A 17397-nucleotide genomic window follows, 5' to 3' on the forward strand; every position below is an offset into this window, starting at 1 on the left:
AGTCGGGCGGGCAGGGGCCCCACTGTGGCGACCTCAGGGCACTTTCCACGGTGAGGATGCTCTCGCCTGCACCATCCAGTACTGAAGCCAAGGCCACATGGCTACTCGGCACCTGAACTGTGGTCAGGGCCACCGAGGAACTGAATTCTACACGGTGCTGAGCTTCGATTCATTGACATTTAAACAGTCACACGTGGCTCAGAGTGCCGTGTGAACACAGTGACACCAGAGGAGTAAGACCGACGTAACAGGGCCCACGGCCTGTGGCTGAACCTGGAACTAGAGTGCTGGCCTCCACAGCCAGCCTGCTGTTCTCTGCGTTTCAACAGAGGGGAGTAAAGTGTGATGACTTTCTCTTACGTGACTCGTTTTTGATCGACAACCTGATTTTTAGGTAACAGAGTGTATTATTTTGCTTTTGCGTCTTCCCCACTGACATTCTGTGCTGGAATCTCCCCTCAGGAAGGAACCACAGACCAGCTGATGGTGGTCCTCAAAGGAGACGTCCAAAATCTCCTTCACAACAATCGCACTGCTCTCTTCTTCCTCCTCTTGGTATTTCCTCTCTGATTTTTTCCTTTTTCTCTAATGTAGTAGTTACGTTCTAAAACAAACAGAATAAATGTTTTAGAAACACTCTTCAACCCTGATATGTGTCTTAATCAAACCAAACCACGTCAAAGCAAACTGTGAGGTGCATGTGCATATACACGTATGTGACGTGTGTGTGTGTGTGCAGATACGTGACAGAGAAAAGTGCCATAGAACAGTTTTATTTCTTGAAGTCTGAAGACACAGCGTACAGAACCTGCCCGACAGAGGCTGGCTGCGATGAAGTGTCTCTTAGTGACACCTGCTCTTTCACGGCAGACCCTTTCTCCTGGTGATAATGGTTCTGGAATAAAGCTGGGCGGTCTCCCCCTAAATGGGGGTGCCTTTGCACTCCTTCCACCACACTGCTGGGCAGGCCGTCTGCTGGGCCGTGTCCTCCACTGTGCAATTTTAGGATCATTCACCCCAACCCCAGTTTTAAGCTACATGGAGTGCAGGGGAGTCGGGCTGGGTGTGTCTTCCTCCTCACAAGGAAGCTTCCGCAGGGGCGTCCATCACTTCAGCCAGATCCACGTGTCCCCCACGTCCTTGTTGTAGCCGGGGCTGTACTTGCGGCCGGGCAGCTGCGAGAGGGAAAGCCATGGTTACCAGAGGTTCACAGCAGACGTCCATGCCCCCAAGATCACCCAACGGCTCCCTCTACTCCATCCCTCATCCCCTAGTGACGTGGGGTCTGCTTCCGGGGGTGCTGCTGTAAGGGTGAGGGGTCCCACAAGAAGACAGCACAGGACAGCCCTGCTCTCGGACCTCCCATCTTGGCCAGGGTGCTGTGAACGCAAACGGCCAACCCAAGTGTCCGTGCCACTGTCAGGAGGGGGCGGTGGAGTGGCAGGCAGAAGTGGCACTGACCCAGGGGAGCCGCAGGTGCGGGGGTGGGAGGGGTGATGTCTCAGCCCCCCTCTCTCCCTGCCCGCCCGTCTCCTGCCAGCACCTCGCCCGTGGACCCCACAGCGGGTCAGGGATGCAGGGCACACTCAGGGTGGACCTGGAGTGGCACAGAGACCCCTTCACACGGCCTAGGGGGCCCCAGGGAAGGGAACCTGCGGCGAGGGGCCCACGGGCTGTGCCTGAGCACCGGGGGTAGGGGGTGCGCAGCCTCCACTGTGGAGGGTGGAGGCTGGCTTTGGAGCCCAGGAGGACAGTCAAGTGCAGGAACAGTCAAGCACGATGAGGTTTACAGAGTCACACGGTGGGAACAAAGCACTGAGCTTTCTCTTTCCTATTTTCCAGTCAATATGGTCAAACAGTAGATGTGTACACACAACACACAAAACTCTTCCAAACTTCGTCCTCAACAACCAGTACGGAAGCATTTTCAGAAAGAAGTCAGCCTTTCCTTCACTGTCATCAGCTGAAGACACTCACTACCAGCCACACAGAGACGGAGGCTGCAGTGCAGGGAGGAGCAGCCGTCACGGTCAGGGTCACGCCCGGAGCTGCCCCGTGGCCACACGACCCACCCGGCACTGGGTTGCTCTAGACCCACCAAAACGGTTAAACGTCAAGCCTGCAAAGCTTAAACTGATTTGCAACTATCTCAAGTGCCTGCCAGAAAGAATTCTAACATTCTTCAAAAGAATAAAACAAAACCTAGTACTCATAAACATAAAAATTCACAACTTATGGCAACCAATGAAAAATTTCTAGACATGTGAAAGAGAAAAATGTAAACTTGTAACCAAGGGGAAAAATCCAGCAGACTAAGGAAATGATGAAGATGATGGACTAGGAAACACGGGCGTTAAAGCAGCTGTAAAGCTATGCAGTGCGTTCAAAGAATTAAATGAAAAATGAAAATAATGAAAGAACTGGAAACTATAAAAAGAACCAAAAGAACTTTTAGAGTTAGAAAGAACCACAGGACTCCTGAAATACAAACTCCACGGGGTAGGTGTGGCGGCCACGCACACGTGCTGCTCAGATGTCCTGCTGTGAGGAAGTACAAGTGGCTGAGGGCTCAGGTGCTGACCCTCTGGGTCCACCACCCCGCTCACACCAAGGCCACGCCTCCCACGTCAGGGGCTCAGCCCACGACTGAGAGCGATAGAGGTTCCACCTCAGCCTGTGGGCTGTGGGCGTGGGCCTCCCTGGCAGGAGCCTCTGGCTCCGGGACACCTCGTCCGCCTGGCCAACCCTGCCTTGGATGTCCCCTCCCCATCCTCCTCCCTCCCCTCTCCCATCACAGGGTCAGACTGACATCGAGGACAAAGGCTCCCCTCCATCTCAGGTCCCTTCATCCTTCACAGGGGCTTCCCTCCAAAACCTCATCAGCGTTTAAGCCCATCCCAGAGGACCTAAACTAACCAATTAAGAGCATATTACACATAACCACAGGAGAAAACATCAGTGAACCTGAAGACAGAGCAACAGAAACTATTCAAACAAAACAGAGAAGAAGGCCACAGACAAACGGACAGACCCTTAGTGACCTGTGGGACAGGATCAAGTCACCCAGTGTTTGTGTAACTCAGAGTCCCCGATGAGTGAGGACACGATCTGAAGAAATAATGACCAACCATTTCACAAATGATAGGAAAACCAGAAAGCCTCACATCCAAGCAACTCAATAAACCCCAAGCCAGAGAAACAGAGAGAACACCACAGAAGCACATAATTAAATGACTGAAAACCAGGGATAAAGAGATTAAAAGAAAGTCTTAAAAGCAGGCAGGGAAAAAAGGCCCACTGGGTGCAAGGCCACGGATAAGAAGAGCTGCAGAAACTGCAAGCCAGGAGCCTCTGGAGGGTCTTCAGTGCTGGCAGAAAGCAGTTCTCAACCCAGAATCCTATAACACACGAAAAAGCTGTCACAGTGAAGTGGAAACAAATATATTTCTAAACACCAGCAGAGAGACTCCATCACCAGCAGGCCTGCACTATGAGGAGAGTGATTAAAGGGAGCTACTGAGCCAGAGGAAACCTGGACCTCCGGGACGGAAGGGAGTGGAACCAACACTGGAAATGCACAGCCCGGGAGGAAGAACCAAGTAGTAACAGTGTCTGGTGAGGTTTATACCAAGTGGAAGTGAAATACACCAGAAGTGCACCAGAGTAGCAGCACAGACGAGGGAAGAGGGGTCAGAAGAGGACTGCGAGGGGCTCCCACCACGTGTGACGTGGCCCGGTGGCCTGACGCTGGCTTTCTGGGGGGGCCGTGACAAGGTCAAGGTGCGTGCTGTACACCCTGGAGCAGTCACTAACAATGAGATAAAGAGGTGCAGCTGACAGGCCCACAGAGGAAATAAGACAGGACCATAGAAACCAATCAACTAATGCAGAGAAGCCAGGAACAGGGGGAAGACGAGGCTGCAGGACTGGACTGTGAGGGAGGCAGGACTGGGCTGTGAGGGAGGCAGGGCAGCAGGTCCCTCACCCTGACCTCGGGGCCCTGCCTGGAGGAGTGGCTGCCGCACAAAGGTCACGGCGCGTCCTCTCCGATGCACGGCCTCCTCTGAACCAGCAACTCTCCCAGCCCCAGCTGCTACTCCGCACAGTTATTTACTGGTTAGAGAGTCGCTCTGAGGAAGGGAGTCCCGTGAGAAAACTGCCGCTTTATGAAAACTAACAGGTCAGTAGGAAAGAACACTCAGTGCACCTGACGACGCGATGCCCTTGCAACCATCTGGGAGAGAGCCGACCAAACCCCCGGCTCGGTCCCCGTCAGACAAATCCAGGGTCCTCACGGGCCTGCAAGCGACCCTGCTGCCCACGCAGCTGACCTGCTATCGCCAGCACTGCTGGTCGAGCAGCCTGCCCCTCCCCCGAGCGTCCCGTCCTCCTGAACTTCCACCCTGGACGATGCCCCTCCTGCACGACACCCTTCCTTGGGCTGAGGGAGCCAGCACTCCTTCCGGGAACTCCGGAGTCCTCTGTCCTGTCCTCTGGGTACCCACCTCGGTGATAACCGCTGCAGTCGCGATGGGCTTAGATCCTAGTGGGCAGCCTACCTACCAGGCCCACGCCCAGCACCGCCTTGGGATCAGACACGTGAGGTCGGCAGGCGAGGTAAAAGGAGGTGTTAGGTGACTCGCCCGAGGTCGCTTGGCGAGAAGGGGCAGATGCTCTGACCCTCAAATCCAGGAACCTCCTCCCCACCCACCCCACAGACATGTCTTCATGTGCTATTAACGTGTGAAGTCTCTGTACCGTGCCCTGCCTGTTAGGGCCATGGCACTGGTCCCTCCTGCCAGTTCTCCCTCCTCTGCCAGCCAATACCCCCTGAGCTCTGCTGCTCCGAGACTCCAGGATGCGTGTCGGGTCCAGTCCAGAACCACCCTGACCGGGGAAGGCTGGCTTCCCCGTTTTTCATGCACTTTGAGGTGTGCCTCAAAGAACTGCGGGGCGGGGGGTGTTATTTCCTAGTCGTCACCTCAGGGATATTCAGTGATGCTCAGAGTTTCCCGGTTGAGAGAGTTTTCCTGGAGGAAATTCCAGCCTCAAACCCTTGCCGCATCCCTGGGAAAGGCCCTGCCTGCACTGGGTCTGCTCCACTCTGTTGGCATCAGGTCTGCCGACTCTGCTCTCTCCAGATGCTCCGAGGAGCTGAGAACTACTAAGTCACTCGGGGTGGCTCGGGGAGTCCAGTTTCCGATCCGTTTCCCATTATTACATATACATGCTGAGGAGCTCGCTAAGAATTCTTCATTAACTTTAAAGGAGAGCACTGGAGAAATTATTTATTAAAGTCACTCCTTGATATACAACTTCCCCTGTTTTCCACTGCTGTTAAGCATAAATCAGGTATAAAAACTGAAATCAACGTCCCTCAAATCTTGCTTTATCAAAGTCCATTTTCAAAAACAATCTTTTTATTTTAAAAATAAGTGCCTGCCCTTTTTAACACACGAACACCACAGCCTATTACAGACACATCCATGTTTAGGTCTCACCTTCATGCCACGAGGGTCACGATATCATGTACTTTGTCTCCATTCCATCTGACTCACGTTAACTGCGAAAGCAAAAGCTCCTAACTCAAGCCTTCATTCAAACACCTGAAAACAGGATGCTTCCCAAAAATTGTCAACAGAAGTGATGACTGAACACGCGCGAGGTCCAAGCCCCCTGGTTGGTCAGGGTGTGTGTGCAGTGTTACCCTATCATTTCATACCAGCAGGTCCTGTGAAAACCTGCAGCTGCACACAAATCAGAGCACCTGGGGGAAAGTCTACCTTCCATGCTAGCTTTCTTCTCCAAGGGACATGCGTTATCTTCTGTACGTAGAAATGTAAATAATGGGACGTGTAGACTAACGCTGACCTTCAGTTAGGAGCTTCCCACGGAGCAGTGAGGGCAGGGGTGGGGCAGGTCTCAGTGCCTCTTCCAGCCGCAACTAATGAAGGACAGCCTGAAGACATTAGGCATCTACTTCCACATTAAACAACTTCTAAACTGAGAATTTGTATTTTAACATAAAAAACAGTTCTAACTAAGGTTTGAAGGTCAAGAGGAAATAGGAAATGACCCAGTCTGTTTCTTCTTCAGAAGATTTAGATAAACGGATTCTAAGGCTTTTCTGCTTCTTGCAAGTTTGTCTTTATTAAGTGAACTTCATAAAGGCAAGAACATATAGGGTTAATATATGAAAGTTATTAAACATCTCTATTTTAAAAAATGGTGAAGAACTTGATACTGAAAATGAAAATAGTAACCTGAGATAGTAAAGAAATAAAAATAGCAGGAGAGAAAACTGAAGATTCTGGTGTCCTAGCAACTGTCTTGGACAAGATCGAATTCATGGAAGGAACACAGTATCTTAATAGCATCTGGCTCCTTAAACTGGAAAGAGATGGAATCGGTAAAGTGGAAACCGACGCACGGTTTGTCTACCCCAAGGAAGGGCTGTACAGAAATAAAAAGTGAATTGATACAGTGTTTGAAAAATGACTTAAAAAAATGAGCAGGTGCTCCTGCACACACTTAGTATTTATATGAACTTGTTTATAGGGTCACTTCCTGTTACAGAATTGGGGGGGCTGTGTGAATGGAAAATGCCTCTCAGGCTCTGAGTTGTCCCTCTGAGATTCCTGGGCCGTCCCTGGAGACCCGATGGGAGGCTGAAGGCCAGCAGGACCCCATCCAGTCCAGCCACGGGACTGAGCAAAACACCCAGGTCACAGGATGAACAAAACCAAACCAAACAAGTCCTTCTGTTCATATGAAAATCCGAGCGCCTTTCTCTCCTAAAAAGGTCACTTTTCACCAGTTCAGGCCCCCAACACAGTTGAAGGGGCAGTGCTCACATGTGCCCTATCACGCGAGCCCCCAGCCCAGTCTGCACGGAGGTGGCCCTGCAGTCCCACTTGGGAGCCGGGCTGCCATGGAAGGCAGACGCAGGGCCCCACCAGCCCCTCTGGAGCCGCACGACCTCGGACAACCTCCCTGGGCCTTGCTGTTCACTTACAAATGGGGACCTAACCATAGTGCCTCCTTGTGGCCACAGCACAGGGCGGTACACAGGAGGTGCTCAAAGTCAGCTGGCCGGCAGGGCGGCTTCCTCATCAGCCTCCTCTCCACACCCCTGCCCGGCCTCAGGCCCTGCTCCCCCAGGACACTCCAGCCCCATCTACAGGCCAGCCACCCCGTCCCGCCCTCTCCTGCCGCCCCAGGTGTGGAGCAGCCGGGAGACGCCTTCCTGACCTGATCGCCACCGAACTTCTGTCCTGCACACCTTCTCCTACCAGTGTCACCCTGAGCTGACCTCCAAGCCTCACCCTCTTTCCCGCCTCTCAAATTCTCCTCACAGGGCTTCCTGCCACCACCATCAGTGATTCTAAACAAAGCCCAGGGCTCATTCCAGGGGGCCGACGAAAGCCCTTTCCCTGCAGGAGACTCAGGATTCCCCGCGGGGCTGGGGCCCCAGGACCTGACTCGTCTCTCTGCCCCCTCACTGCTCCCCTCTTTCCTTCATGAACACGCGCCCTGGGGCCACCAAACAGCCCCCCCACCCGCGGCAGCTCCAGCCCGGCCACCTCTGGCCCTTGCGATGCGGCCCCTCCTCCCGGAGAAGACCCAGGTCCCAGGGCCCGGACTCGGTGCGCCACCTCGTCCTGTAACCCCAACGCCCGTGCCACCACCGTGAAGCCCACTCCCCGTCCGCCCCTCAGGGCTCTGTGTTCTCAGAGCAGTGTCTGGCACCGAGAGTGCAAAGAATGGGCACCAGCTGAATACCCAGGACGGGGAGCTCCCAGGGCCTCTTCCTGGCTCTGCAGCCCAACGAGCGTGGCCACCAGGGAAACGCGTCACACTCCATGCCGCAGAGCCGGAGACCAGGCGCCTGACTCCAGAGCTGCAAGAGCTGAGGCCCCAGTAAGAAGTTCCGGAAAAGCAGGCTCCTTCCCTCCGTAAATCAGCTCCAGGACACGGGCCACGTGTCGGGGCGTACGTGATGCAGAATGGCTGCTGAGATGTCAGCACGGACCTCAGACCACACAAGGGCACAGTGAGAAGTACAAAGCCCCAAGAAACAAAAGGAGCTGTCTGCACCGTGACACTCCCCAGACCCAGGCGCCCGAGCCTGTGCAGCCACGGGAGGAAAGAGAACATAAACCAGCGTACCTGACGGCCTACAGCGGAAGGCCACTGCTGCAACATACAATTCCCTGTCTCAGGAAGCCCCTGCGTCCCCACATCGCCCCGCTAACTACCAGCACGCACTTCAGGGCAAACCCTGGTGTGGTCTACACCACCCCCTCTCTTCCTAGTACCATACATGTGAGCCTAAAAGAAAGTCATAAAACACCCCATGTCCAGGTACCTTAGGTGCCCACCTCCTGCCCTGCAGTCACAGCCCTTCCTGTCGACCCTCTGACGTTTGACCCCTCCAACGACAGTTTAGTTTTGAAAACCTAAGAAGTGAGAACAAATCTGGCTGCACAAGGGAGGGCGAGGTTGCCCCTGGGAGACACCGTGTGTCAGGAAGGAAGGTGCGCTCGTCCGCTCACAGCCATGCTACCGTCACCTCTCGCCCAGCCCCTGACGCTTGTCTCTCCTCTCCACCTCTGCCCGTCGATGCCTGACATGGCATGCAGAGCCACCCCTAACACGTGATTCCGATTCTATCACTCAGGACACGCCGACGGCCCACGGCCTCCCTGCAACTCCAGCCCAAGTCTTCACACAGCCTCCAGGCCCTCGCTACTCGTGCCCTGCTACCTTCTCACCTCACCTGCACTGCCTGCACCGCCTGCACCCTCCACTTCACCACGTGGACTCTTCCCTTCCTGGAAGGTGCCAAGCCTGCCTCTACCACCCTCCCCCACACCGCCTGCAGGTGTGGCTGGGACACCCACGTCTACAGGTATCCAAGATCACCTCTAGAGAAGAGCTCCCACCCGAGACGGCGTTACTTCTGCCTGCGGCACTCGGAGGCCCTACTACACATTTGCCCACCACTTGTCCAACCCTCCCCTGACTCCGTCTTATTCCCCAACATCCCCAATGCTTAGAGCAGCGTCTGTAACAAGATATAAGTGACCTAACTCAGGACACTGAGACGACCCCGCGGGGGCGCGTCTGTAACGTCAGGCTCGGCAGCAAGTGCCCAGGGTGAGCCGCCACCCCATGCACTCTGGGCCCTTAAGACACCCAGGAGCAGCTCTCCTGGACAGAATCCTCCCGTCACTGCACAAGACCAGAGCCTTTTACCCTCTAGGTTTCCCTCCTGCGCCTTCAATGCTGGGGACTGAATGAATTCTCCATCCCAGGGGTTCCCCGAGCAAAGGGAAACACAGAGCTCCCCCCTTGAACCCCCTATGTAAGGGGACACGGCAGGAAGCAGCACCAAATCAGCTTTCAGATCATAAAGAAAAACAGAGAAGCCTTCCGTTTCCAGCAAAACAACAGCCCCGATACCCCGAGAAACCTCTTGATATAAAACCTCTAGAAATGCTTTTAAATGCCCTGCTGAGCTCTGCGAGAAATCACAAGAGGCTGAAATGAAGACTGAGCTGGAAACCAGAGTGAGAGCTGCAGCCTCCGCTGCCCAGGGCACCTGCAGAGCCGTGGGGAGGCAGGGCAAAGTGGCGACCGTGCAGGCGGATGCCGGCGACGCACCTCCACACAGACGCACGGCTCCAAGGGCTGCACCCTCAGGGAAGTGGGAGGGAAGAAAGCGCCCCAACGGCAGGAGCTCTCAGCAGGGACCTTGAGCATTCACAGCCTCAGCCTGTCTTCACTCAGTGTGCGGTTCCAACCCTCACCATCCAGGGCCTGGAATCCCACAGGCAACAAAGGAAGCTTAACTCCCGGTTCGTCCTGAACCTCAGGGCCTGGGGGCAGCAACAGCCCTTCCAGGAGCAGGGCCATCAGCATCAGCAAACAACACAGGCTGCCCGGTGACTGCAATCCTCGGGGCGTGCTTACACCGCGACAGCCTGGGTTCCCCTGCGCGTCCCGTACTGAGGAGGGGCCCAGGGATAAACGCACACCAAGCATGAACTCAGTGCCCAAAGTCTCCAAAACACAGAAGGAAATAAGCCACCGCGGGTAAGAATTAGTGGACACAGTAAATGACAGTCAGGCCTCCAAACCTGACATCACGCAAAGAAGACAGGGACCACGTTAAGATGTTTCAAGCAAGAGAAGAAACTGAAAACGCAAGTAAGGTGTAAGATCCTATCAACAAATGAGAACGTACCGGCATAACAAAAAAGAAACTTAAATCTAGACCCATCTTGGTTAAACTCTAATAAAACACCGAAGACAGAAAGAGCAGAAAGTTCCTGAAAGAGAAAGGAGACCATAATATTTAATTAACAAAAACAAAAGGTCAATGCATGACTTCTTTTTCCAAGAATTAGAAGCACTGCCCGATAATTTCCAACCACAAAGTACCAACGAGTCCCAGAGCACGTGAAACACACACATGATGTGACGGGGGTGCTGTGAGGACAGCACCCCTCACGCTGCCCCGGGGTCTCCACAAGCACAAGAGCACGTGTGCTTCAAGCTTCCTACGGAACCGTGACGCGTGTTTTCAGTAAGTGTTATATTAACCAGGACGATATAGCTGACCCCTGAACAACGTAGGTTGAACAGTGCGAGTCCACTTACCTGTGGATATTTCTTGACAGTAATCACTGACGTACCACCCGGCCCCCGGCTGGTAGAACCCATGGTGGGGGGAACCACAGACTGTGGACATGGAGGGCCGCCTGTAAGGTATATGCCCCCACGCTGTTCAAGGGTCAACTGTATAAACTTGTCTTTTGTCAGTGGAGTTTGGCTAAAACACACAACATTGAAATTGTTTTTTCCTAGAAAATGAGAAGCCAGGGTAACTGATTTCTGCAGACCACTGCCATAAAAAAGCACCCCATCAACCCCTATTTATTCCAGGAAGTACATGGCCACAAAACACCCTCCACTCTAATACTGAACGAATCCTCCTCTGAAAGAACCAATTCCTTAAAATGTTCCCAAACTGCTCACTCCCTCCCTGCAGGGAACTGACCTGTCTCCCAGTGTCTCAGACACACCAGCCTCAGCGGACTCACCGGCTACTCGCCTGGGCGTTTCTAGAAAATATGCTCTACAGCCTGGCCAGGGAACCTTCTTTGAGGAGGGACAAATCTTTCCAGCTGTAAACAGCTACAGCAGAAATCCCCAGAAGGGCTTTATTCATTCATCTTTACCCCCACAACATACTCTCTAGAGAGAAATTTGGTGGTAACTGTTGCTCATGTCTTCAACGTCCAAAAGAAATTCTGTGAATGAAGAGACAGTCACTATTACTTACATTCTACCCAATTTCAATTTATCATTCTTTTAAAATATCAAGCAACTGAATTTCCTTTAAAAACACAGTATTCCTCTAAACATCCACACAAGTTTGACCCCATAAGACAAACGTAAAGGCTGCAGTACGCATGGTGACTTCTGGAAGGGGGGAAGAGCACCCATACAGTGCAGAGACCCGACAGACACACCCAGCCAGGCGCCGACGTCAGCACCAGCGATGAGCTGTCACGTTGACGGTGCTTTAACTCTGCGGACTTTCTCCCCGCCACACACATTCAGGCTGATCATGAGAAAAACACCAAACTCCAACTGACGGACATTCTACAAAACACCTGACCAGTACTCCTCAAAACTGTCAGAATCACTAAAAACAAGGGAAGTCTGACATGCAGTCACAGCAAGGAGGGGCTTATGGAAACACGACAACTGAAGGTTACATGCTGTTCTGCATGGGATACTGGGGCAGATAAAGGACATGGGAAAAACTAACGAAATCTGGATAAGGTATGGATTTTGGTTAGTAATAACATACCAATATTGTTCAGTATTGGTAACAAATATAGCACACTAACGCAAGATGTTAATATGGGAAACTGAAGTGTATGAGAATTCTCTAGTATCTTCATAATTTTTCCATAAATCTAAAACTGTTCTAAAAAACAAAGTTATTTTTAAAAACACTTAAGAATTTTAAAAATTGACTTCCCCAATCATTTAAATATTGATTAAAAATTTCAACATTTCTAAACATTAAAATTGTAAGTCAAATCTAGCAGATTCCCTTTAATGCTCACAGATTAAAAAATAAGACAAAATGTAGTAACAATGAAAAACTGCCAAGTAGCCTCACTGTGTCACTGGGTAAAATGACTAACACGTCCAGCTTCTGGCGGACTAGTACAGACCCTGGTGGACTAGTACAGACCAAGTCCTCTCCCAAGTCACCAAGAAAAACGGAGACACGTGAAAAAAAACCTGTGCCAAGACTTCAAAGGCAGGGGGGGGGGGGGGGTTCCAAGGCCCCAGGAAAGGGAAGCAAAAGGGTGGCTGCAAGGTGACTGCCTCCCCCCAGGGGCCCCACCTGCTCTCACTGGCAGGAGCTTGAGGGGCTGTGGGGACAAAACTGCAGGTCAGGACTCACCAAAGAGAAGAGGCTCTAGTAAAAGTGTTCCCTCAGGAAAGGCAAACAGGAAACACACTAGACCTCACAAACCTACGTGCAGCGTCCATTAGCTTGACTTCACACGGACTCGGGCGTCTGCCCCACTAAAATGCTGCCAGAAGACAGTAAGTACACCAACCACAGCCTCACACTGTCTTCACCGTTCTTCCAAATTAATGACTGCTGTTTAAAAAAAAATCAGCATACCATAAAAGATTAAATGTCCCCAAACGAAAAGGAGAGAGAGAGAACCAGTTAAACAGATCTAACAGTTTAAACAGATCTAACAGAGGTCCAGATATTAGTTATCAGATAACTTTGTGATTAATATGTTCAAGAAAACAGATAACAAAATAACTTCAACAGACAACTTGAAATTATCAAAAAATGGAAATTCCAAAATCAAAAAGGACTACAATTAAAGTTAAAATCTCAAATATAGAAAATACAGGTCTAGGAGCAGATTGGGAAGAGCTGAAGAGTAGTAACTGAGAAGACAGAGTGAAGAACATATCTGGGCTGAAGGTCATAGAGAAAACAGGCTGAAAGATACAGAGAAGAGGGACACAGATCATGGGGAAGAGGTCCAGCGTGTGTCACGCGGAGCCCAAGAAGGGAGCAGAGCAAACGGGGTGTGAGCAACACTGAAGAGGTTCCAGCCACTCTCCTGAGGCCGAGAAGGAGTATCAGCCAAAGAACACCCTGAACTGCAAGCAGAGCACACACAGAAATACGGGCGCACACACCCCCTGGCCGCGGCAACGCCCCAGGCCACGGCAGGAGCACCGCCTAAAAACAACACAAAACAAAACCTTGCCAGAGACAGGAGGAAAATGATCTTCAAAAGAGGTGTGCACCTACACGGGTGGGGAGGGGGACACGGCAGGGGCTGCGGAAACACCAGCGGAAACAGTGGCAAGGAGCAGTGGGAGCGGTGGTGGGAACGCGGCTGACACGCTGGGGAGCCGGGTTTCTCACGCTCTGAGAAGGACGGGGACTGTGGGGCAAGGAGACTGAGCCTTGCTGTGTCACTCTGGAAGTGAAGGTACTGATGTGAATTTGCAGATGTCCGTATACTGAGAGACAGAAATGGATACAGATGTATATGGACATGACAGGAATCTGGGAGTCCACAGTGAAGTAAATAAGTAAACAGAGAGAAGCGAGCACTGCCTTACAGTAGAAGAGTAACTAATAACATAGAAGGAATGACAGAGTTAGGAAAAGTACAGCCTGACAACCATCACAGTAATCATTAATCTAGCGAAGAAAATCAACAGGTGCTAACTATTGGGTCGAAGTTCGATGAGGAAATGGACGTTTACATAGTTTTTCAAAGTACTTCCCCTGAGAAATATTTATTAATTGCAAGGAGTAAAAGAGTAACTTTACAGTGAGGAAACTATCTCAGTCAAGTGATCAAAGTTAACAGAACCACTGATGGGACAAAAAGGAATCATGTGCCACCTGGTAAGACGTAGTGAGTTCTGTGACATCCTTACAAAAACCACATAAAACCTAAATCTAGTCACAAAAAACATCAAACAAAACCAAATTGAGGGATATTAAAAAATAACCACCCTGTCATCTTCAGAAGTGTCAAGGTCTCGAATATCAAGGAAAGTCTGAGGAATTGATCAGACTCAAAGATTCTAAAGAGACAAGATAATTAAATGCAATCCACTATCCTGGATTAGCCCTGAACAAGGTCTACAGATTAGAGGTGGCCAGGTATGAATGTTCATCTCCTGATCCTGACGGCTGTATTGCGGTCGTGTAGGAGAATGTCCTTGTTTATAAGAATTACTCACTGAAGCGGCGGTTCTCAAGCCTTAGAGCAACCAGAATTGGCTGGAGGACTCTGAAATAGATTCATGGGCCCCACCCCCAGAGAATCTGGTCCAGCAGGCATGGGCTGGGGCCTGAGAACTTGCATTCCTAACCAGTGCCCAGGTGATGCTGACACGGGGACCACACTCTGAGAATCTGTGCATTAAGATGTTTGAAGACAACGAGGCGTAATGCTGATCACTTACAAAGCTTCAGAAGTTATTTTTCTCTATTCTTGTTATTTTTGTAAGTTTGGAAAATTCCAAAATAAAAACTAGAACAAATTAAAGGCCACTTTAAACAACAAGGGTGAGAATTTGTTCCTCAGACAGAAGGACCACGATCCTACATGAAGGTGTGGAGACCAGGGAGGGTAAGAGCAGCAGCAGCGCAGCCACGGGTCAGTCTGCACAAAATGACCACGTAAACAATAACCACAAAGTCCCGAGGGCTTAAAATACATGAAGAATTATGATATATGACAAAAAGAGCACAAAACACAAGAGCTGGATAAATGGAATTAAAAGTATTCTGAGGTCCTTACACTGTTCTGAACTAGAGAACTACTAATTTATATTACAAGTTAATAAATCAAGGATGCATACTGTAATTAGCAGGCTAGCCACTAAAAACTATTACAAGAATGATAACTAGCAAGCAAATAGAGGGGGAAATGGAATAAAATGTTAAAAAAAAAACCCAAAAACCCATAATCCAAAAGAAGACATGAAAAAAAAGAAAATAAATACAAAAAACAGGTAACAAAAATACAAAATATGTAGTAAAATAAGCTATTTAAACACAAATGTATCAGTAATTGCACTAAATGTGAACGGACAAATATTCCTTATATTTAGACTGGACAAAAAACTAAAGACATAACTTTTCAGGTTAAAAGGTGTCCACTGGAAATATAAAGATACAGAAAGAATGAAGTTAAAAGATGAAGAAAAAGCAATCCCATGCAAATACTAACGGAAGGAAAGCTGTAGACACCACATAAGTTTCAAATAAAGTGACATTTAAGTTAAGTTAACAAGTTAACAAGGAGATTTTGTAACATATTACAAGGGTGGCCGATCAGGAATGCACAGCAAGTCTAAATCTGTGTACATCTAATAATACCTCACAAAACACACGAAGCAAAATCTGACAGAACTCAAGGAGGAACAAACCCACAAAAAGTGACAGATTTCCACACGCCTCTCACAGGGAACTGACAGAGGAAGGAAATGAAAACCAGGGAGGATATACAGATGATCTGAATAACGTGATTAACAGACTTCCTTTCAATGGTGCTATGAGAACTCTGCACACCATGGGGCGAGCCGGACCGCGAAGCACCACCAAAATGACCAACGCTCAGCTGAAGAGCCAGTCCCGGCGGCGTCCCAAGGACCGAAATCATAAGACTGTTGCTGATTAGAGTGAAATTAAGCCAGAAATCAGTAACAAAAAGACAATTAGAAAGGTTCCAACTGCTTTTAAATGATCCAATATAATCTGAATTAGCACACTGGTTAAAAACAAAATCAGATTAAAATTAGAAAATATTTTGAATTGAATGATAAGGAAAACATAACATCAAGAACTATGAGATCAAGTTGATGAAGGCAGATTCGGAGGGCGATGTGACCAGCTCTACATGCACACATTCAACAGCAAGACAGGCTAAAAATCAGGGATCCACCCACACACACTGAGAAGTCAGAGAGACAGCAGGCGGGAGGGCGCAAGGGAGGAGCAAGGCCCCGTGAATGTGAACGCACAGCAGGCAGCACCGAGCGTGCAGCGCGCCCTGAATGACGGGCTTCTTTCGAGAGCAGAGAAGGAAGGGAACACCAGGACCAGTACCGGGGATGCGGAAGGGGGCAGAGGTCCCCATCACCTGACCTAATTAAAAACATGAACAAAGGACACTTTAAACAACCTCATGCCAAGAAATTAGAAAATAAGAAATGGGGCAAATTCCTTAACAAACACAACTTTCAAAACCCTGGAAGTAACAGAATATTGAATATTCTTCATCTATTAAAGAAACATAATTTAAAACATTCCAACACAGCCCCACCAGTCAACCTACTGAACACTGCAGAAGAAGTAACGGCGATCTTACGCACTCTCTTCCAGAGAATAAATGTGAGGGCCCCTCTTAACTCCGTGTCTGGTGCAGCGTGCTCCTGATAATAAACCTGACAAGGATGTTACAAGAAAGAACCACCACTCCATCTCTCAAGACTACAAACACAAAACCCTAAACTAAACTTGTGCATTAGGTTTGGCTACACATGAAAAGGACAGAGCACACAAGGGGATGGATCCAGGAAATCAAGGTCGGCCTCACGTTAGAAAATCAATCCTATCACTTTCATGACCATATTAACAGAATGAAGAGAAAATCACCCATGACAGACGAATGTGATAAAACTCAACATCCATGCGTGACAGAAGCTCCTTGGAAACTACTAATAAAACGGAACTTCCCGAATCCGAGAAAGAGCATCTACAACTAATTCACAGCAAACATGATATTTAGCGAATTACTGAAAACTTTCTCCAGGAGATCAGAAACAAGAGAAGCACAACTGTTACAACTTCCATCCAACCATGAACCAGAGATGCACCCAGCGTATTAAGACAAGTAAAAAAAAGGTATAAAGATTAGAAAGAAAAGAAACTGTCATGGTTTGCTGGCATGCATTTCCTCTTCATATGTGACTCCTAAATGCCCATTTTCCACACAGATTTAAGCTTTGAAACTTGTGGTGCTGCCCGTGATTGCCACGATGACGGCCGGGGCTGCTGGTGAGCGGGGACTTATTTGCTCTGAGCAGCGTCTCTTCCCAGCAGTGAGCAGGGCCACCTGGGCCTCCCCAACTCCACGAGGGACAACGTCGGCGCACCTGGGTCTCTTCCACGACACACCAGGCCTCTCCATACTCAGCAGCGCTGCTGGGCCTCCTGCGCCTCTGATGTGCCCACCCATGCCAGACCACGGTGCACGCCCCCGCCCAGCTACCACGAGGCCTTCCTGCTCTGGGGTCACTGGGCTC

At 50.1% G+C, this 17397-nt stretch overlaps 1 protein-coding gene across 2 annotated transcripts in view; it reads right to left on the reverse strand.

The window, feature by feature from the left end:
• Nucleotides 1-757: 757 nt before the first annotated feature.
• NDUFA10 (NADH:ubiquinone oxidoreductase subunit A10) overlaps nucleotides 758-17397 on the reverse strand; it is a 40958-nt gene continuing 24318 nt past the window's right edge. For both annotated transcript variants that reach the window (XM_057747198.1, XM_057747199.1), the window contains one exon: nucleotides 758-1175. In XM_057747198.1, the coding sequence (XP_057603181.1) occupies nucleotides 1107-1175 (69 nt within the window). In that variant the 3' untranslated portion in view covers nucleotides 758-1106. The remainder of the gene's footprint in view (nucleotides 1176-17397) is intronic.

The sequence above is a fragment of the Hippopotamus amphibius genome, chromosome 8 (assembly GCF_030028045.1).
Source record: "Hippopotamus amphibius kiboko isolate mHipAmp2 chromosome 8, mHipAmp2.hap2, whole genome shotgun sequence".
NCBI lineage: Eukaryota > Metazoa > Chordata > Mammalia > Artiodactyla > Hippopotamidae > Hippopotamus > Hippopotamus amphibius.